At 42.8% G+C, this 22,789-nt stretch overlaps 1 protein-coding gene across 18 annotated transcripts in view; it reads right to left on the minus strand.

The window, feature by feature from the left end:
* Window positions 1–22,789, minus strand: part of FCHO1 (FCH and mu domain containing endocytic adaptor 1) — a 253,496-nt gene that overhangs the window by 44,365 nt on the left and 186,342 nt on the right. For 16 of the 18 annotated variants that reach the window (XM_073593480.1, XM_073593373.1, XM_073593382.1 and 13 more), the window contains 6 exons: window positions 14,255–14,439; window positions 12,605–12,629; window positions 10,817–10,873; window positions 10,679–10,730; window positions 8,074–8,162; window positions 6,295–6,630 (listed from right to left, as the gene is read on the minus strand). In XM_073593480.1, coding sequence (XP_073449581.1) covers window positions 6,295–6,630; window positions 8,074–8,162; window positions 10,679–10,730; window positions 10,817–10,873; window positions 12,605–12,629; window positions 14,255–14,439 — 744 coding nt within the window. The remainder of the gene's footprint in view (window positions 1–6,294; window positions 6,631–8,073; window positions 8,163–10,678; window positions 10,731–10,816; window positions 10,874–12,604; window positions 12,630–14,254; window positions 14,440–22,789) is intronic. The other 2 variants (XM_073593488.1, XM_073593471.1) reach the window with 1 other exon arrangement.

A 22,789-nucleotide genomic window follows, 5' to 3' on the forward strand; every position in this document is an offset into this window, starting at 1 on the left:
TTGCAGTTCCTAAGCTTCTTCCCTTACCTTATCCTCGCTGCCGGATACTGCTGAAACAGACAGATCCAAACGTCACCCATCACGGCGGGCAGCGTAGTTAAACCTTCAAAGACTGGGTCCCTTTTAATAGGGGTTCCACTCCTTTTGTCCTGAGGGGTGCTATACAGGTCCACAAGACCAAAAAGAGTCTTGGTTCCTAGGGTCCAGTTCTCAAAGAGAAGCGTTACAGGCAAAACCTCGTTTTTCTATGCAAGGCCCGGGTACCATCCAGTGGCCACAGTGGTGTGGATGGATCCGGCTGTGGAGGCTTTTTAAATTCAGCATGGATTCCTCCTGGAGCTCCTCAGAGCACATCTTCACTCGTGACCAACACCTTAGACACTGGCGAAAAAACTGATGTGCTCCTGGTAGGAGGAGGGGTTATATAGGGAGTGAACTTCCTGTATTGGGAATACAGTGTCAACACCTGAAGGTGGCCCATAACCCATTAAGTAATTACTTAAGGCTCTGTGTCCCATGATGTACGATAAAGAAATATGATTGACTTCAAGGGTCGTGGCTCGGCGACCAGGGGTCACATAGAGCCCAAATTTAGGGAGTAGGTAGCTGAAGGTTTACCCCACTACTGGTAAAAGTTGAATGCGCCTATCACCTATGGTCCTGGAGATATGGTGCTCCTTGCGCAGCCTGTCAGAAGCTACATACGGAGCGGCCAGTTTAAATACAAGCTGGCACACTCTGTTTGCAGCAGACTGAGAGGATGAGCTCACAGTGACTCTCCTTACAAGAATTCTTGTCAGAGGCACTGAGCTCAATGGATAGCTTGGAGCCTGCAGAGTTGGAAAGGCAGCACCGCCTGTCAAACTCGTTCGCAGTAGCAGCATAGTCCAACAATGTAAAACTGCCATTCAGCAATGTAAAAAAACAAAAAAGACAAAAGAAGGAGGCGGCAGTAGCACCTCATGAACGCCTGTCAGCTGCTTCTATACCACTCATTGAAAAGCAATACACCACAGATCACTTTTCAGAGGGCAGTAAGCATTACTGCAAATGTGAAAGAAACTTGAAACACATCATCTATTTCACACTCACCACCAACCAGGTCACTCGCCAGCCACTTCCCATGTTAGCCACCTCCCTTCAACTTATATCACAGGTGACCATTTCCCAACCTGCAGATGACAGACCCTACTCCAAAAGATTTCACTCCCAGTTACTCCCCCCACCCGCTGATTGATATCCCTCAATGACCACCTCACACCCCCCTGCTGACAGACCTCTCTCCTCAGCCTGTCCCCACACACCTTCTCACCTGTAGATGGGGGAATCAATCCCACAGTGTTATTGTATTCTGCCAGTGGGGAGCCTTCCCAACCCACAGAATACAATGATCAGTGTTGCTAACTATAGCTGGCAGCAATGACTGTTTTGGGAAAAACCTGACAGGCTGGTTGTATTCAAGTCGATTAATAGATTGACTTGTGTACAACCAGCTAGCCCATACACAGATCTACTATGGCTGGTCTCTGCTTAATTGGCTTAATTTCAATTCATGTATGGCCCGCTTAACCACTACGCAGTTCCTAAACATCCTTCCACAAATCTTTACATTTTTCCTTCCCAGATTCCTACATCCTCCTCACCTGTACATAGTGCCCACTGTCATACCCTTCACACTCCTCTCCTATACATAGTGCTCACTGTCATACCCTCCACACTCCTCTCCTGTACATACTGCCCACGGTCATACCCTTCCCACTCCTCTCCTGTACATACTGCCCACGGCCATACCCTTCGCACTCCTCTCCTGTACATACTGCCCACGGCCATACCCTTCGCACTCCTCTCCTGTACATACTGCCCACTGTCATACCATCCACACTCCTCTCCTGTACATACTGCCCACGGTCATACCCTTCCCACTCCTCTCCTGTACATACTGCCCACGGCCATACCCTTCGCACTCCTCTCCTGTACATACTGCCCACTGTCATACCATCCACACTCCTCTCCTGTGCATACAGGCTCACTGTCATACCCTCCACATTCCTCTTCTGTACATACTTCCCACTGTGATACCCTCCAAACTCCTCTCCATTCTGCCAACTGTCATACCCTCCACACTCCTCTCCTGTCCTTTCTGCCAACTATCTTTCTCTCCACACTCCTCTCCTGTACATACCACCCTCATAATACCTTCCACACTCCTCTCCTGTACATACTGCCCCCATCATACCCTCCACACTCCTCTCCTGTACATAGTGCCCACTGTTATACCCTCCACATTCCTCTCCCTCACCTGCACATACTTCCCACTTTCATACCATCCATGCTCCTCCCCTATGCCTCTTACACACAAAAACAGTTCTTTAAAATGATTTTGAATATCCACGTTACCAGCTCTAGAATGGGCAGACTTTTGTTTCATCTTCACCCTGTCTTCCTTCCGGGTTCTGTGCCTTCGGTCACTTGCCTTGGACGAGGTTGTGTTGCTGTCACTTCCACGCATGCTTATTCGCATCCTCGCTCTCTAATCCCCCCTCTCCCTCTCATCCTCCCTCCCTTACCCCTCTCTCATCCTCCCTCTCTCCATTTAATTTAATTTGTTATAACAAAAAATTGTTTGCATTTTTAATTATTCATTTATTTTTTTAATAAAAAGCCCCATCATAATCCTCAGCACCAGGCCCATGATGTTCCTAATCCAACCCTGGAAGCAGCTCAATGATACCCTATGTGTCCATGCGCATTAGGACGTTTACAGGCATATTTTGGGTTCAAAGTTTAGAAGCAGGAAAAAGAACCTTCTGGTTCGAGTTTCTAAATTGGAGCTCACTGGCAGAAAAAAAAATGTAAAACTCTTCTAAACTCGTCTAGACTTTGTACAAAAAATGCTCTATATGAGCTTTGATAGACTCACCCAGGACAGAGGCTTTTGGAGGAGACTGAATGCTAGCCTCTTGCCTACTGATTATGGGCCCTGGATTTTAAGGGAACACTACTCTTTGTGAGGTGTATGCCTGGGGACCTTTGAAGTAATGTTACTATGGATTCAAGTCCATGTCTCCCCAGGACACACAGACTCTGGGAACCCTGTATAGGGCCTATATGCCATATTAGGAATAGTGACTGCTTCACACTGTTGGGACTCCTAGCAGATGCTGTCATCAACTCCAGCCACCTGTCTGGGGTTGTCTGCTAATTAACTCAGCTATTGTCTGACTGCTAGCAAACCGTGTGGGCTATGTTTATACTTGTAATGCTGTGTCCTTTGTATTCACTCTGGTAGGGGCTGAAGAGTCTAGACACCTAGGCTGGTTTAAATGACTAGTTAATTATGTTTACAGTTGTTTTGTTGGGGTGGAGAGAAAATTGAGTACTCTCCGTGATACTTTTTTTATTTGCACTAACATACAATTTTTCAGGACAAGCTTTCGGGGTATGTCCCCTTCTTCCTACGGCTACAATCAAATCAAGTTTTGTTGGGGTAATATGATCAGTAGGGAGGGATGTCATCCTGATGTATACATTTGTGTGAGATTTCAAAATAAAATGGTTCTATTTCTGGTGTACTCCAAGACTGGTTGTCTGGTTCTTGGGGGTTACTATAGCCAGATCCATTGGTCTAGTGTTCCGGGACTTGGCAAAGCAGCTTCTTAGCAGAAATACCCAACAGGGTGTTCGAAGTCAGTCACATGAGAGTTTTTTACTCCCAAGAGAACAGACTTTTTTTTAAAGCCCAGTGTGTGTGGAGCCTTAAAGCAGAGTATAAGATAATTTTAGGTTGCAGACATCAAAACCGTCTGCTCACAGCCCGGGAACTGTTAATAGAATGTAAGCTGGGGGCACCAAGTACAGCAGAATCTTTTCCACATCCATTACAATCCGAAAAGTTGCGACTGTGACAGTAAGGCAACATATAGGTTCAGGGTAAGAGGCAAGACCTCAAGTAGGTGGGCAGCAGGAATAGATAGGGGTTATCCTAGGTTGGCCAACAGTTTTGTATTTGCTAGTGTCCAATCCCCCTGTAAGGTGGAGTGCAACCAGATTAAATAAAACTTCCTGTGTTCATCAATGGACAAGAAAGAAAAAGAAAGAAAAACCTGAACTTCAGGCAAATACACAAAGCACCAATTAATATAGTTCTACATCCATTATATTGAATATTTAGTTCAAAAGTCTATTCTTTTATAGTCACCCAATTACATCTAAAAATTAGAAAATGACCCCAGCATTTGACTTCTGATGCCAGTCTTGTCTTTTTCTGCTGGACTATATGGCTTTCATCTCCTGCATTTATGTATAGGATGACAAGCAGGAAGATAGTTAAGGAAGTCAGCACGTTGGCATAATTGACCTGATTTGTTCAATAGCAAACTGGTGATTGTTAGTGTAGCTCTAGGTGCCAGAGAAGATCAGGGACTCTGTATCACTCTTGTTTAGACCCCTGATATTCATAAAGCAGGTCTTGTCCATCCTTTAAAAGAGAAGTATGGGAATTTTTTTTTTTTTAAGAATCACGGACCTAGGTGGATGCAGCATCGGAGTGATTCTGCATCTTCCCCCCTCGCTAGTACAAAAAAATTTGTTGATCTTTCCAGAAATTGTGTGTCCCTGTCACTTCCTGTGAGTTAAGCAGAAAACAAAGCAATCTTCTCCTCCTTCTCTAAACTCCGCATTTCTCTATCACCATGTAAAGGAGATGAACAAAGACATGTTTGAAATCCAGCCCGTGTAATAACCATGTCTCTCTCCATAGAGGAGTGAGCATAGCCAACCAGGGAGAAGACAGGTGTTAATTTGAAAGATTATGAAGTAAAATTAAAGGGAAAAAAACTTGATAAAAGAAAAATTCAGCCACCTCATGGAAGTAGTAGTAAGCTGCTGTACATTACATTTTTGTTATAGGGCTTAAAAACCATACTAAAAAGGAATAAGTAAAATGTTAAAATGTAAAAGATTTAAAAGCCTAAACAGATGACATAGTAAAGGTTTGCAGCTTAAGTTACTTACAATTTTGCATAACTCCAGTTTACGCTTTTTTTTTTTTTTTTTTTTTTTTTTTACAAAATGTGTGACTTAAAATTAAAACAAATCTTTTTTGTATTGATGCAATACAGTGGTAGATTTTACATTTAGTAGGGGAAATATTAAAAGGAGGTTGTATCACAAAGCTGCTCTCTCAGTCCAATCTTCTTAATTATGAGTGTAAAATACATTAAAGAGTAACTCCACCTTTGTTGAGAAAAAAAAAAAACATTCCCCTCTGGGAGTTCAATGTATATTTCAAGGATTTTAACAAACTTTGTTGCAGAGCCCTACGTTTTGTTATTCTGAAAAAATCCCTGTGTGTTCATCTTTGTCCATGTGCTAAGTAAATCTTTTTTTTTTTTTTTTTTTAGATGACATAAAGTAGAGTATAGGATTTCCTATCATTTGAGCCCAGTCTTGCCACAAAGAGTTAATCCAGCTCTGAGCAATCCTCTTTAATTGTTCAGCGAGATAAAACTTGACAAACAGAGAAAAACTTTGTCAAATCCTACCCCTTGCTGTGAGTGACAGGTGATTTACATATCTCGTGCGCTAGCATAAGACATGCATTATTTTTTAAATTCCCACCCCCACTCCTCTTCAGCAGCGATGCAAGGATTGGCTGTTCCACACCTCAGCATGATTTGGCATGCTGAAGTCATGTGGTTACTTTCCTGTCTTTTCACTGGATGTTAGAGACCATAGCAGAAGTTCAGTGTAAGAAATACACAGGACAAAATGCATATTGACAAGGGGATTGTAGAGGTGGGCGGGGAGTCTACTGACATCACGACTCCACCCACCGAGCTCCAGGCAACAGACCCACCCACAGAATCTGCAGTTTTTGGGGTCTCATAGCAGACAGAGAGGAGACATTTGACAGGTAAAGATACATGCAGGAGGCATGTATATCCTTATAGATAACCCCTATGGCAGTAGTTTAGAAAGGATGACATTGGGTTTACATCCACTTTAAGAGTGCTGCACTGATATAATGACCTCAGCACTGTACCTTGGGTGCAAGGCACCGTGATGACTCACCCCCCCCCCCCCCCAAGGGATGGGTCCACACAGCATTGAGATCACATGAAGTGGCTTAAATGCACCACTGAATCTGAAAAAATTAACAGCAGCAGCAGCACAGCCGAAACTTTCTACAGGGTGAAAAGATACTAGTGTCATGCCTCAATGCAGTAACAGAGCCAGAAAACTGGCAAACTGACATTCCCAGAAAGAAAAGTCAGCATACTTTTAATCACACACCTTGATTGGTAGAAAACAGCTCTGTCACTCCAATCTTTGTGCAGCTAAACACTGTAGGGCTGGGTGCTGTCACATTTTGTTCCCAGTTGTCTCGTTTTTCACTTGGACGCAGTTCCGTGGAATTTGCTGATGTTAAATCTACTTGCAGCTCAGCAAAGGAAGTCACTAAACAAGAGTCAGTGGTGGAAGAGTCATCTCGCGGTGTCCACGGCCTAGAGTCCGGAGAAGGCCCAGAAAATGGATGGAAAGGGGAATCCAAACCAGAGTCTTCAACATTTTCAGGGGAAGAGGAAGAGAATGGAGATGGGCTAGAGGTGAGAGTGCATGTCCTGCAACCTGACAGGGCAGAAAGAAAAGAGTTTAGGATATAACTTTGAACTATGCAAACATCTTCCAATTCATAGTGATAAATGACCAAACTAAAGTATACATATAAAAGCTAAGAGGAACTGCAGTCTGCTCATATAGTTTGTAATAAAAACAAACATCTTTCCATGCTGAAGCTTCCCTCCAACCACTTTGATTATATATATATATATATATATATATATATATATATATATATATATATATATATATATATATATATATATATAGTGATTTTATACCTGCCAAATATGCTGCAGAAATCTCCCTCCACCAAGTCTGGCTGCATCCATTTTACCTGTGGGCAGCTGAAGCTGCTGTCTGTTCCACTTCCTTGATATACACAGACACACCTCCAGCTATGCAGCCCTGCAGCGCTCATTGCCCCTCTGACTCATCCCTCCTCCTTTCCTGGCAAACTCTCACGAGAGTTAGAAAGAGAGCTGTGCAGCCTAGGCTAATGACCAGACAAGAAACAGAAAGTGGGCTGTATAAGTTATTTACTGGCAGAAAAAAAAATGTTTTACTATCCAAAGGTAAAAACAAGGGCAGAAGATTTAATAGATGGAAAGTTGAAAAAACGACTGAAGGTCCACCTTAAAATGCTTTCCTATACCGAGTATCCAGTTGCTGCTCGCCCACTGTCAAATGACAGAGGGACAGTGCGGCTCTCGTTCTGGGTGGACATCATATGATGGCGCACCCGAACAGTGGCTCCCACGCAGCGCGGCTCTTTAACCATGTGATCGGCTGTGTCCAATCACAGCCGGTCACATGTAAATACAGGAAGTGCCGGTAACTGACCTGGTAACTCCTGGCCTCACACTGACAGAGTGTGTGGTGAGGAGAACAGATCAGCGGCATCTCCTCGCAGAGGTCAACAAGACATGTAATCAGGGCATTGATCATCAGTGCCTCGTTTACACTAAAGCGCCACCAGTGCCAGCAATCAGTGCCCATTAGTAATGCCAGTCAGTGCTCACTTTCAGTGTCCATCAGTGCTGCCCATCCTTGCCACCCATCAGTGCCCATAAGTGTGGCATATTAGTGCATCATCAGCGCCACCTATAATCACTGCCCATCAGTGCAGCCTCATCAGCACACATTAGTGAAAGAGAAAAATTACTTATCTGCAAAATTTACTGAGAGAAACAAATAATTTTTTTTTTCCCCAAAAAAATTTTATTTTTTTTTTGTAAAAAATAAAAAACCCACCAGTGATTAAATACCACCAAATGAAAGCTCTATTTGAAGAAAATGATAAAAATTTCACATGGTTACAGTGTTGAATGAATGCGCAATAAGTGTAACAGCGCTGAAAGCTGAAAAATGGCCTGGGCAGGAAGGGGGTGAAAGTGCCCTGTATTGAGGTGGATATACAATTTACAGAAAGTCCATGCAAGTAAACGTTACCTGGAAAATCATCAGCTTCAAAAACAGTTTCCTGCAAAGGTCCAAATAAGGAATGAGCAGGTTGAGTGCGGCACACCAAGTTTGAATCACTGGTAGAAATAGAAAAAATGGGTAATTAGCCATAAATCTTATTTCTTTCTTATTTTGTTTCTTTTTAGTAATGTGTGTGCCATTTTGCTTTTACATGCATTCAATCTCATGCACCAGAGATCACTGCCCTAACCTCAAGGGCCCCTCAACCCTCCCTGTAAGCCTAATACAAATTTTCCTTTAGGCCCGGTTCACACCTATGCATAGCAGGAGAATAAAAAATATATCCCTAGCGCAGTTTTTTTATTTTTATAGCAGGAGAATGTGACTGGCTCCCTATGGAGCCGGCTCACATATCTCCGTTGCGGCTGCGGAGCGCACTGCACAGAAACGCTGTGCGTCTTTTTTGGCTCCGCTTCAGGGCCGAATTCAGGCATAGATTCGGCCCTGAAACTGGGAACAGGGACGCACAGCGCTCCTGTGTGATCCACAGCTGGTTCCAGTGTGAACCTAGCCTTAAAGATGAACTGCATTCTTACTCTGATTACACTGCACACAGAGACAAAGCATGCATTAGAGGCTGAAACTAGTTAGATGCCTCATGTCCTGGCAGGAGGGTGTCCAACATCACCCATTCCTTTCCTCCTCAGCCTGGCTGACCCTGTCCAGCCCCTCTCATTCATTGGATTTAATTTCAGGTGGGTGTTACCCAGGGCAATCTGCATGAAAATACAGCCTGATTGGGAATGAACTTTCCTCCGGACTGACATCCAGCCATCAAGGGATTTTGATATTTGCCCACTGCTTGAATCAGGACTGAAGGCTCCTGAGAAGAGTACTGAGGCAGAGTGCTTTGAAGTTTTTTGGGAATTTATGTACAGCACTCTGCCCAGCCATGATCTGCAATGGAACAGAGAAGCACAGAGACCCAATGATGACATCACTGAGTCTAAAAGAAGATATGTATTAAGAACGGGATTTAAATCTTTATTTAGCATATTGATGACGCAGAGAAGAGGAACCAGGGAAGGCAAAATATAAGCAGATTAAACTTCAGCTTCAACTAAATTTACGCCCTATATGCATATTCACCCTGTAACTGATCTGACTGAGTTGGGATCCTCTGAAGTGGAAACTAACCTTTCTGTACCAAAGTCCCATCAATAGAATGCTTAGCTACTTGCATTTTCACAGACCAAAAAAAAACATGCAAACACAAACATTCCTCCTAATTTCAAGTATCATTATCTGGTTATTTTTCCCAATAATAGGAGCATAGGGAGATGTTCCAACTAATGGCTTCCAATCCTTTAGAGAAAATAATTTTCTCACTGGCACTTTACCACAAGCTTCTTTAAGTCCATTAGTATAGCTAATTACTTTTCAAAGTATTTCTAGTTGCAGAATTTTGATATAACAACACTTTTGAATCACTGAATTTATCCAATATTTGTGTTATAACTTTTGAACGTCTGCAGAGCACATATATTTTCAGTTTGCTTCTTTCAGTAACAGCAGAATGTAGAAAAAGCTACTTAGAACAGGAGAGAAGAAAAAGTGATAGATTGAAGCTGAACTCCAGGCAAAATATAAAGCAGATTATAAAGCACAAATTAATACAGCTCTGTATTCATAACCAAGTCAATAAGTGGTTTTTTTTTTTTTTATAAATACAACTAGTGTTATTACTTGATTTTCACTCGGTATTATCCTCTTGCAGCCCCCTACACAGCAGCACTAATACTGGGTGAGGAAGGGTAGGGTGACGGGGAACCAATCTGATGTGCTGTATGCACATTTGTTGGCAAGGAACGTATTTAAGCTGTTCAAACATATAGCTTTCTTAAGTTCAGCCTGCGGGCTAATCGTGCGAATGGACGAATCCCCCTCTCAGGTTAATATATTGTGTCAGAATAACTGAATGCAGGTGCTGTTTGTACAACAATTTTATGACAGACGCCTTCAATTGGATAATTGAAGAAACAGATACGTGCCAACCCATAAAGTCCAGCGATGTTTTCCTTACACCCCATTCTTGGCATTTTCTGCACCTCCACCTTGGATTTGAAAGCTATTAGTCACTTTCTGGTCTCTCACAGCTGGTCCCCTGCTGAGACCCCACTGCACATGTACGAGAGTGGCAGCCTGTTGGGAGATGGTCTTGAAGCCTCCTGGGATGTGTGATATATCCCAGGTGGCTGAAGGCACCAAGGGCGATGTAATCCTCGCCTAGGTGAGGAAATAAAAAATGGGGGAGAGTACCATGAAAAGAGGTACTTGCTTTACTAAAAAAAGAACATAAAATAAATAGTATGCAATTGCGGAACAGGAAGTGGGTGGAGGAAGCAAATGAGAAGAAATTCACTATTTGTTGAAGGTCTGCTTTAACTAGGCGGTGTCATTCTGTGTTTAATTTTTAGGACTGAATTAACAAATGCAAATCCGTGAAAAATGGCTCAAATAAATATATACAGTATGTATAGAATATATACACACACTTGCCTGGAGTTCAGCTTTAAAAGAAAAAAAAAAAAAAAAAAAAGGTCAAACACATGCAAAAATTTCAATGAAATACCTGTTGGTGACAGTGGATGGAGGCGTGCTGGAGAGAGCGGCCGCTGATTTATCTTTATAGAAACAATACACATTTACTGTAACACGAGAATTGCGTCTTTAAACAAAATTTGACAATTCATTTAAAGAGATAGCTCACCTGTCTGACATGTTATTTGTGTTTCTCCTGAAACAGAACCTGTGCCCACTGCAGTGCCTAAACAGCATTACAACAAAGAATGTATCGAAATGAAAATGCTACGCTTGAGAGGTCATTGCTACCAAAGAGGATATTAAAAAAAAAAGTTAAAGTGTATGTTCTAGCCAATTTTTTTTTTTTTAGTTTTAGGCAGAGTAGAGTTAAAACCCATATTAGGTTTTTTTTTTGTGTCTGTGTACTTTACTTCCTGAAAAATAGGCAATAAATACCAACGTGTTTGAGCCGTCAGGCCTTAACCCCTTACCGACCACCCTATAGCAGATTTACTGCTACAGGGGGCCGTTCTGTACAAAATCAAGTATGTGTGTGTATAAACACACACATACTACGTGATTCTGCACTTCTGGGTAGGGGGCACGCTGCTTCTGCTGTGATTAGTCATAGCAGAAGCCAATCAGCAGGTGCTGGCCAATGGATGTCTGCCAGCTCCTGTTGAACGTCGAGGAGAAAGGCTGGACAGAGCTCTGCTTATGTAAACAATGAGGAGCTCCATCCTGACAGTAGGGATGTGATAGATTTTCTTTCCCTCCAAAGCAGGGAATAAAATTCATCACATCCCTTAGTGAAAGCACCTCACACTGTACACAAAAACACTGGTTAGGCACACATTTAACCCCATTAAAATCACCCTAGATGTTTAACCTCTTCCCAGCCTTTGACATTAGTACAGTGACATATTTTTAGCACTGATAACTGTACAAGTGTCACTGGTTCTCACAAAAAGTGTCAAAATTGTCAGAATGTCCGACGCAATATCGCAGTCCCACTATAAAAGTCGCTGATCGACGCGATTATTACTGTAAAAAAAAAAATGTAATTCCAGTAGACGCAAACCAATCAATGTATGCTTATTGGGATTTTTTTTTTTTACCAAATATATGTAGCCTAAATTTATGAAGAAATTAGATTTTTTTAACATTTTTACTATATAGGTTTTATAGCAGAAAGTAAAAAATGTTTTTCTCTCCAAAATGTTGGTCTTTTTTTGTTTATTGTTTTGTTTATTAAGTGGTAATAAAAAATCACCAAAAGAAAGCTCTATTTGTGAAGAAAAAAATATGACAAATTTAATTTGGGTACATGTTCGGCAATATGGGAGCGAAGGGGACAACCAGTACATCCCACATACTAAAAGTAGTGCAATGAATCAGGTAGACGACAATGTGTGCCACAGTTGATATATTGTTGTACTTCAAATGTCAGATAAAAGTAGTAAAACATTTTGACACAGAGTGTATGTGGCAATACCTACATGTTTTTACACCACAACTATACAAATCAGGATAACAGAGCCAAGGTTTTTTTTTATTCTGAAAGGACACATAACTTGGAGAGAAGGAAGACAGTGCAGTGTAGGAGCACATCTAATAGAGAACCCCTTCACTTCCTGTCCCAGAGACACAACCGGAGGTTAGAGGAAATGTCTCAAAGTTAGGGGAATTTCTCTCTTTAGCAGTCGTCCTCATTGGAAGATATCCAGTTTCCATATGTTTTGGCTACAACTCTAAAATTTTTGATTTCCCCTGCTTTTATGTCTAAGTGACAATGGTCACCAGCACAGATGAGCGATTCTCCCCAACGCAAACACAGACAGGAATAAAAACTTGACACAAAAGTCTAACATATGTCTCCAATTCATCCAAAACTACATTAAAAAAAAAAAAATTTGCATTGAGATTTAAAGAAGAGAAGAGTCAAATGATGAATAAAGACTGTAGGCTTACTTACGCATAGTTTGACGCCTTACAGATACCTGCAACACAAAACAGAATTGAAACTAGATTACAGAACTATTCATCCATTTTACACATACATATGTGAATTCAGCCTCTACTAGTGGTGTATATATAGAACACTGCAAAACTGGTAATTAGAAGTTAGTAAAGTCTTTTTTCAGGATTATACCTCAGTCAGCCTCAACAAATTCCATTAAAGCAGACCTTCACCCCAAAACCTAATTTTTTTTCATTTATTTGTTACTTTTTTAGTGCTGCAGGATAGCACTTCTTCCTTTGCACCGATCCTTCAGCTCCTGATGGCAGGGACCTTTGGCATATCTGCACATGCGTGGGTGTGCCACATGCGTACGCAAATACAGCATAAAGTACAGGATTTTGTGTTCGGCCTGCACATTTGCCGAGGAATCATTGCATCACAGACCATAATTTTCTGTACTTTCTCAATCGGCCATGCTTTTGCACCGATGCCTGTGCAGATTTGCCAGATCCCAAAGGCCAGGCAGAGTGCTTCAGCACATTTGGGCATGCGCTGGACCATAAAAGAAAAAGGGGGGCAGTAAGGGGACTTATTATACAGCTTATTTTGTTAATTATCACTGTGGATCATTACAGAAGTGCTGTTTAACCCATTCCAGATAGCAAACACATGAGTGAGGGTTTGTTTTTCACTAAATCAGCAGGCTTATGATCCATAGCAGAAGTGATCAAGGCAGCAGTTTAGCCACCCGATCACTTCTACATATCAGCGATTTGGTGGTGGAACAATGGCCTGCCTCCTGGTCTCAAGGCTCATGTGTAAGCCTTACAGGATGCAAAGCTTTCAGGATGGCCAAGTGGGTGGAGGCCGGAAAATTATTTCTCACCATTTCACAAGCACAAACAAGAGTCACAAAATATGATATTTCTTTAGCTGACACTTTTTCTTTAACCTGTTTACAATAGCCCTTCTGTACATTTACTTGTCGCAGGCAGGTTGATGAATTACGGTTACTGAATTACATCTATTGTACTGAAAAATGCATAATACTTAGGAATTTATACACTTTTTCTTTTAGTTGACCATAAGGTGCTGACATATGCATCAACTTACTGCTATACTGTAAATAGGTAAAATATATTGAAAATATTTATAATAGTATGAAATATACAAAATAAATTGGGCATAGAAAAAAAAAAAAGTGGTATAGTCATCATTGATTCACTGGAGAAATTCACCCAGTGAAAAAAATATGTGCATTCTTGTAAGATTTAATTGGATTCCTCCTATATTATATGACATTCACAGGGCACACTTTTGTAAGTTCAAATCTTGTCAGAGAACATTGATAGTACAGTGGCAGCCATTTCTTTTTTAAATTGAGCAAAAAATTATGCTAATGTTTTGGTCAAATCTTGTTAAATAACAGAAGCCCATTTTATACGCGGATACTTGCTATCCAAGATGCTAAAACATTTATAAACAATTTCAACACCATGCATAGCAAATGTTGGCAGAATGTCATTTCTGTTTTTATTACTGCTTCTGCTATGATGATACCAGCCCACATGGGCCTTTAGTACTGGGGTCGGGGGGTCAAGGAATGAGAGACTGATATCCCACCTACCTGCCAATGATGCCCAAGTAGATATCAAAACTTACTACTGCTGCAGGAGGCTGAATGATACAGCCCACTGTTTCTCGAAATCTTTTAAGTTCAGTTTCTTCATCTTCCAGTCTTTCCCCAGGCTGTGCAGGTTTTATCTGGATATGGAAACGCCGTGGTTCTTCATCATCATCATCAAAATCAGAGTCACTTGAAGAGCAACAGGTAGTTGCAGGTTCTCCTGTTTTGTTGTTAAGAATCATAGAACAGCAGCTGTGTTAACAATCAGTTAAGCTTAACTGCATTATACTAAGGCAATCAAACCACCTACATTGTTAAATCTATTTTGGTCTTGTGCTGCTAAAATAATAATGTTAATTAAACTAATAAATGCAAAAAGTATTTTTTCCCCTGGACCGCCCTCTCTCTTCTGAGGAAGTCGAATCAGCACTCAAAACAATTGAAGGCTGGAAAGAGCCCTGGCCCAGATGGCTTGATGGCAGGATATTATAAAACCTTAACAGATTAGCTCAAGCCACATTTCCTAAGAGCCTTTAATGCCCTTTCATCCGGTAACCCCCCACCCCGAGATCTCCTGAAAGCCCACATAACAGTGATACCAAAGACCCCTCACTTGTCACTATCTCCCAATCTCCCTATTAAAGGTAGATCTCAAACTCTGTGCTGAAGTCCTAGCCAACCGTCTACTACCCTTACTGTCTAAATTCATCTCTCTAGACCAGGTGGGCTTCATATCTGGCAGAGAGGTGAGAGACAATGCCATAAAAGCAATTTACATACACAAATGGTAGACATCGACTTACCATTGCAGATTCTCTCTGTCCCTGGATGCAGAGAAGGAATTAGATAGCATGGCCTGGGACTATATGTCCGAAGCCCTCAAAGCGCTTGGCAACTGAGAATGTATGTTACAACTCATCTTAGCACTCTACTCCTCCCCAACCGCCAAAGTCCGATTCAATGGCCACCTATCGAATGCCTTCTCAATATCAGGTGGTACATGTCAAGGTTGCCCTCTCTCCTCATTAATATTTGTTCTTACCCTTGAACCACTACTCTGCCACCTCATGTCTAACCCCGATATCAAAGGGTGTCTCGATCTCCAAGACTACCTATAAACTAGCGGCTTTCCTCTTATTTCTAACGGAACCACATATTGCGATATCCAACTTGCTCAGAGATTTCGCCACGTTCAAAATTTTGACCAATTTACAAATAAACTTCTCGAAATCACAAGCACTGAATATCTCCCTATAGAAAGATATGCTTGTGCATTGCCAAGCAAACTTCCCGTTTAGCTGGAGTCGTGATTCGATCACATACCTAGGGCTCTAACTGCCTTCCAAAATAGCCGACCTATACACCAAAAACTACCTCTCGATCCTTCAAAACATTCAACGTGACAAAGTCCTGGGGTCTCTTTTCATGGTTTGGCAGAAGGTCGATTGTCAAAATGAATATTCTCCCGAGAATATTGTACATAATGCAAGCGGTACCCCTAAGAATACCGCAGGCCTTTTTGGCCTCCTATCGCAGAGCCTGTACGGAATTTATTTGGGGTAAATCACACTCTAGATTAAGCTTTGAGAGGCTAACATTACCCAAGATGAAAGGAGACATAGGCCTTCCAGATATTGTTAAATATCACTGGGGCTGTCAGTTAGCGAGAATAATAGACTGTAACATCCATTCTCATACTAAAGCGTGGGTACACCTTGAACACGCGTTTTCTCCACTGCCATTACAAACTTCCATGGATCACTTCAACTCACACACCACCAGAATGCAAACTATACCCTTTAATTGGCAACGCGCTACAAATTTTCAGAATGGCATGCCATAAATTTAAAATATCCTCACCGGGCCCATTAACCCCATCCGTCACAACCTGGAATTCTTACCAGGTCTAACAGGCACCTTTCGTTCTGAAATTTGGCCTCACACCGACGTCCGAGCTGGAACTCCTTCTCAAAGGGCAACTTCCTGACCCATCCCGCACTGCATCTCTGCACAGATGCCAGGCCACTCCTTCCCCTTCTGGATGTACATCAAACTAAGACATTTTCTAAATAACCCCCAATCACGCCCCAAATATTCTAGACTACACACACCATTCGAAGCAATATGTACAAGAAAAGACCTGCAAAAGACACTAGATTTCAGATATGTACTCCATCCTGTTTTCTGATCATAGCCCCAAATCCAACATAGCCAGCCGTAGCTGGGAAAGGGAACTTTCAATAGACCTCTCGGAAGATTGGGAAAATATCTACTCTTACATCCATAGCTCAATGAAAAATGCTGACACACGGTGTGACACCCCCCCCCACACACACACACACACACACACTTATTCACTGTGGAAACACCTCATACACTGGGCATTACCAAATGGCTGACAGCAGTCCAGATCTGGACCTAGTGGCTGTTTCATCCGGACCTGCGATCACACCATTTAGGAGCCGCCAGCAGAACGCTGCCGAGATGCGGTGTGTAAACAGCCCTGGCGCATGACCTCAGGGCACAGCTGCGCCACGACATCAAGGACAGAGCGTGCACTGGAAGTCCCCCTCGATGTAGAGGGAATACAAATGGACATGACACTAATGCCATCCGAGGACGGCCAAATAAGGACACATTGAAGAGGGGCAGTGCTGCGAGGGGAAGAGGTGATGTAAAGGGAGGGAGCAGTGTTGGTGGGTGATGTAAAGGAGGGCAGTGCTGGGGAAGGTGTGTTAATTTGAGGAGGGTAAAACATACTATTGGGGGATAGCTAGTAGATAGGGGAACAAGGGATTAGAACGGTGCTAAGGTCATATAGGGCAAAAAAAGAAGGAGGGATTTAAAACAACAAAGTTACAAAATTTTATTGATATTGTTACAAACATACAAAAACACTAAAATGGTTAACGCCTTAAAACAGACTTATAAATTGCATGCGACCCAAAGTGCAGTAGAAAATGGCAAGGTGGAAAAGGCCATCAAACAAAGGGGCTCGATTTCCTACATGTTTCGCCAAGACATTGGCTTCCTCAGGGAACAGGAGCTCAAATTGGGTATAGAGAAGTCTGTACATAGGGATACAGAAAAACATAATATAAGCAGACTATAAACAAACAGACATATCTAACAAGGAAATGTTCAATATATAACTAGGTAATAGTCATAGATCATTGTGGCTGAACAATAACGCAAAGAGGCGGTCCCGATGACCCCGATGCCGCAGACGTACCTGAAAGACCGACACCCAAGGAGGGCGCGAAAAATGTCACCCAAAGGGGGAAGGGCAGGCTGCGCCGTGTAGTGTACCTGCAGGGGGCACGCAGTAAACCTGGCAAAGGAATGCATTAGAAATAGGTGAGTTGATGTTAGGTATATATTGAGCAAAAGAAAGCACAGGGAGTAATGCGATTATATATCGGTTACATGGGGCAAAAAAACGATAGAGAACTCACACTATTGATTAAAACCAGTTGATTAGGGGAGGGAAGAGGCACCTGTAAGTGAGTACGCAGGCAACAGCAGGACGGTTGACAAGGTTGGCAATCAATTAATAGATGACCTATATGGAAAAATGAATTTGTTTTACAGATAGACCTGAAAGTAATCGTCAAAATAGAGGGGAGGATCGCACAGGAAAAGGACTTACCCAATACGGTGCATTGTAAAGCTTATGACAGACTATGATGTTTGCCTAATTTGTGTGCACATAGAGGGCGTTTTTAGGAAAGGTAGCAATAACAATGGGTCCTGAAAGGAAATAGATGAAAAAGGACTAATATTAGGAAATCAAAAAAGCTGTGCAATATAGGGCTGGAAAACTGATTAGAAAATAAGGAATAATTTACCTGATGGACCACATAACGAGAAAAATGACTATTAAAAAGTCAGTGTTGGGGATTGCCAAGGAGATAGATGGTAGCTCCAAATAGGTAAATCCTGAAGGAAATAATTGGAGGCTAAGTGAAGGGTAGGGTTTAAAAGGAATATTCATAATGTAGTGATAGTCCTAGATTACCTGGTTGCTGTGTGTGGTAACGATTACAGGCACGTCCCTCGTCCAGCGTGTGAAACGAGGGACTGGCCGGTTACTTACATACCCCCCACACCTGATCAGATAATGATCAGGTGTGCGGACGCGATTGGAGGGCGTCCGCGCATGCGCGCTGGGCGGCGCCCCGGAAACTACATGTTCCGGCATGCACCGCGCGCGCACGCTCAAACGAAACAGCCCCCATATGGCCAATGAGAGGACGGAGCGCCGTGGATGGGGCAGTCCCAGGCGCCGTCAGCATCCATTCGCCGGTGGATAGGGGGAGGCCGGGTAGTGTGAGCGAGGCATGGACACCGGAGGCAGACAATAGTGTACTGCCCCGGGCGTCCATACAGGCACGAACAGCGCTGGCAAAGCCCATCCCCGAAGGGGGGCACATCCGCATCCCCCCGAGGGGATGTGGGAAGATCAGCGAACGGAAGCGACTCGGGGGCGGAACTCACCTTAGCGCGAGATAGAGTGTAGGCAGAAGCACGGGATGAGGGGATAGGTCCCCCATTTACCCGGCGGTACACAAGGGTCCACGGGGACAGCGGGAACATACCCGTGCGTCAGTCTGCAAAGTCCAGCCACAAAGTATGAAACCAACATAGAGAACCACAGGGTCCTGGTTACAAAAAAAAGTTGTAATGAAGGAATATGAATCAAACTGGGACAAATGATACACAGAAATACTTTCTGTGTATCATTTGTCCCAGTTTGACCTATCCCCTCATCCCGTGCTTCTGCCTACACTCTATCTCGCACTAAGGTGAGTTCCGCCCCCGAGTCGCTTCCGTTCGCTGATCTTAATAGTTAATAGTGTGAGTTCTCTATCATTTTTTTGCCCCATGTAACCGATATATAATCGCATTACTCCCTGTACTTTCTTTTGCTCAATATATACCTAACATCAACTCACCTATTTCTAATGCATTCCTTTGCCAGGTTTACTGCGTGCCCCCTGCAGGTACACTACACGGCGCAGCCTGCCCTTCCCCCTTTGGGTGACATTTTTCGCGCCCTCCTTGGGTGTCGGTCTTTCAGGTACGTCTGCAGCATCGGGGTCATCGGGACCGCCTCTTTGCGTTATTGTTCAGCCACAATGATCTATGACTATTACCTAGTTATATATTAAACATTTCCTTGTTAGATATGTCTGTTTGTTTATAGTCTGCTTATATTATGTTTTTCTGTATCCCTATGTACAGACTTCTCTATACCCAATTTGAGCTCCTGTTCCCTGAGGAAGCCAATGTCTTGGCGAAACATGTAGGAAATCGAGCCCCTTTGTTTGATGGCCTTTTCCACCTTGCCATTTTCTACTGCACTTTGGGTCGCATGCAATTTATAAGTCTGTTTTAAGGCGTTAACCATTTTAGTGTTTTTGCATGTTTGTAACAATATCAATAACATTTTGTAACTTTGTTGTTTTAAATCCCTCCTTCTTTTTTTGCCCTATATGACCTTAGCACCGTTATAATCCCTTGTTCCCCTATCTACTAGCTATCTAACTATTTTTGGGATGAGGTGCTGTATTCAATCGTACCATCTAGCCACAACCAGTTTTTCCTTTTATACTATTGGGGGAGTTGTGATGATGTGAAAGGGGGCAGTGCTGTGGGGGGGCGATATGAAGGAGCAAAGGACAGTACTGTGGGTGGCAATATGAAGGGGGCACAGTTCTGTTGGGGGGTGATGTAAAATTGGCAGAGGCCAGTACTGTGGGGCGGGGTGATGATTTCAAGGGGGGTTGAGGACTGCTGTGAATAAAGGGTGTGTTATGTTAAGAGGGTTCAGTACACTATTGTAAAAAAGGGGGAGCGGGGGTGATGTGCAGGGGGCCTAAGAACACTATTGTGAAGGGGAAACTGATGTAAAGTGGGGGACTCTGATGCGTGGGCACAAATGAGGACACCGAAATAAAGGATTGTGATATAGAAAGGGAGGGCTGCTGAAAAAAATTTGGTTCGGACATCTGGTGGAAGAAAATGTTACTGGTTGGACCTCTGTGAATATTAATTCAATACCCCTGTCATACACTATTACCCCCAGAAAGTGACTATTTCGCCCAACTCTCCGGACTCTTTATCCCCCCCCCCCCACTCACTAGTTCTTTCTATTATCCTTTTCCTATCCTACATAGGATTTCTCCTGATACCCTCCCACCTTCTAATACACACAATAACTAATCCCTACCACCTCACTCGAGCAACTCGACCACTGCCTAGGCCTACTAGAAACCCCCTCTCCCATACTAGTTGCCAGGGATCCGGTGACTGCAACCCTACGAAAAAAAAGAAAATTCTTGAGACACCAGGCCGACTTCCAATGCAAATGCTATATAGTCGATAAGCTACATTAGACAACACTCATGAGACACCAACACACATAGTGAGTTTATATCCGATTGTGTGCGGTCCCAACCTCCTGTATGATGCATTTCTGATGCATTTCTCCTTTTACTGTTACAGTATCAACACTCGAAAGGGAACAGGTCGTGTAAAAACGGAGCTCCAGCCCCCTCTTCAAAAATTAAAAGTCAGCAGCTACAAATACTGCAGCTGCTGACTTTTAATATTAGGACACTTGCCTGTTCAGGTATCCCGTGATGTCGCCCCCCCCCCCCCAGCCAATTCTCCCTGGCTGAGGTGCTGTCGCTGCCATTCGTGGTAAGGGAAACTGACAGTGAAGCCTTGCGGCTTCACAGTCGGTTACCTACAGCACATGCACGAAGCGTGCTGCGCTTTCTATTTGGCCGGCGGTGGAGGAAGGATGGGGGTCGTACTTCCAAGGGACCTGCCTGCAGCCAGGTCTCCCTGAAGTAGGAACCGGAGGGGGGGGGGGATGTGTTTCGGGAAGCAAGCAAGCTGAGCTTCAATTTTAGGTGGAACTCCGCTTTAAGCGATTTTGTTTAGTGATTTGCACATCATTTTGCGTGTCACATAGGGCTAGCCTATTTGATTGAATGAGCTGCCCTACGCACATTTGTCGCCAGAAAGCAGCTCCTGTTTCTTTTTAGGCAGCACGCTTCTTGCTATTTTCAAAGCTGTGGTTCAAAGCTGTAGCAACATGACAACTGTGGCAGAATCGCATTGCATTTGGGGTGCTATTAAGAGATAATGTCACCCAAATGAGCGTTGAGCAACGATCGCCACAAGATTTGGAATTGCAGGTAGAATCACAGTAATTCTGACCACGATTCCAAATCATACAGTGTGAATGGAGGCTCGAGAAGGATCGCAAGGGGGGGCAGAACAGAGAGCTGCTGACTGACAGTCACCAGCTCTTTTGCTCAGGGTACCCTGAGAATTGAGTGAACGGCGCAGTGTTTGACCGCTCAGTTCTCGGTCTTAGAGGCGTCGGGGGACGAATGCAGGATGGGACTGATGCTGCATCCACCTAGGCAAGTATGATTAGTAAATAAAAAGAAAACCCATAATTTTCTTATTTTCAGACCTATATCCAGAATAAAAATGATTTTGCCTTGCTTCTTCTTGCATTACGCACCGCAAATCCGATAAACTATTGCATTATTAACATTTTATTCTTAGTTTTCAAGAAAATATATGTTTGGGGGTTTAACTACCGGTAATTTTCAGGCCTAAAATTATTATTTTTTTTTTAACGTGCAAAAAACAGCTATGGCAGTGATAGGGTTAAAACAAAATTACTCATTACATTTCCACCTCTCCAAGTTGTTCAGACACTTAATTCTCCCATCATACTTAAAACAAATAATTCATTATACCAAAAACATTTAGGCTTCATGTACACGGGATGTTTTAAAACCTCTCCTGAAACACTTAACTTGACAGAAAGTAACCAACGTTTAAAAACGTCCGTTTTGCCGCGTTTAGAAACATTTTTTTCAAATAGTCAAAAATGTAACTCCATTAAAAACGTCTGTAAACGAAACGCGGCTAAACACGAGTTACCGCATTTACAAGCTGTTACAGGCATTTGCCATTTCAAATGCCTCTGAACATCCATCCTGAAAGCATTTTTTTGCTTTCCAAAAAATGCTTCTAAACTCAACTGCCTGGACACTACTATAAACGACCCTGTGTACATGTACTGATAAGATAACAGAGGAGAGTTCAGGGGCAGCTGAAAAAAAACGCTCAACTGCTCCTAAATGTCCGTTTACCAGCAAAAGCGTACATGAAGCCTTACTATCCTTACAAAATCATTGCCAGATGCAGTCACACACAGAGCCTTCATTTTGTCTGGTTCTTACATTAACTGTCACTTTTATCCTCATAGCAACAGAGGTATGAGTAATGCAATACATAAACCAGATTTGCTGTGAATGACTAACTATTGTTACAGAACAGAACACACCGCACATTACAGAAGAAAGTCTGCCAAATACACAGTTCTCTCCCCAATTCTGGCTAGATTATAAACAAACATTAATTTTTGCTTCTTTCAAGCAAAGATTTCCGAAACAATTCAAGAAGTGTGAAACAAATTCAGCAGACTCAACAAACTCTGTTAAGCAAATTGTCAGCATTTCTCTACAAGCGCATAGCAT

Source organism: Aquarana catesbeiana, linkage group LG01 (assembly GCF_042186555.1).
Source record: "Aquarana catesbeiana isolate 2022-GZ linkage group LG01, ASM4218655v1, whole genome shotgun sequence".
Taxonomy (NCBI): domain Eukaryota; kingdom Metazoa; phylum Chordata; class Amphibia; order Anura; family Ranidae; genus Aquarana; species Aquarana catesbeiana.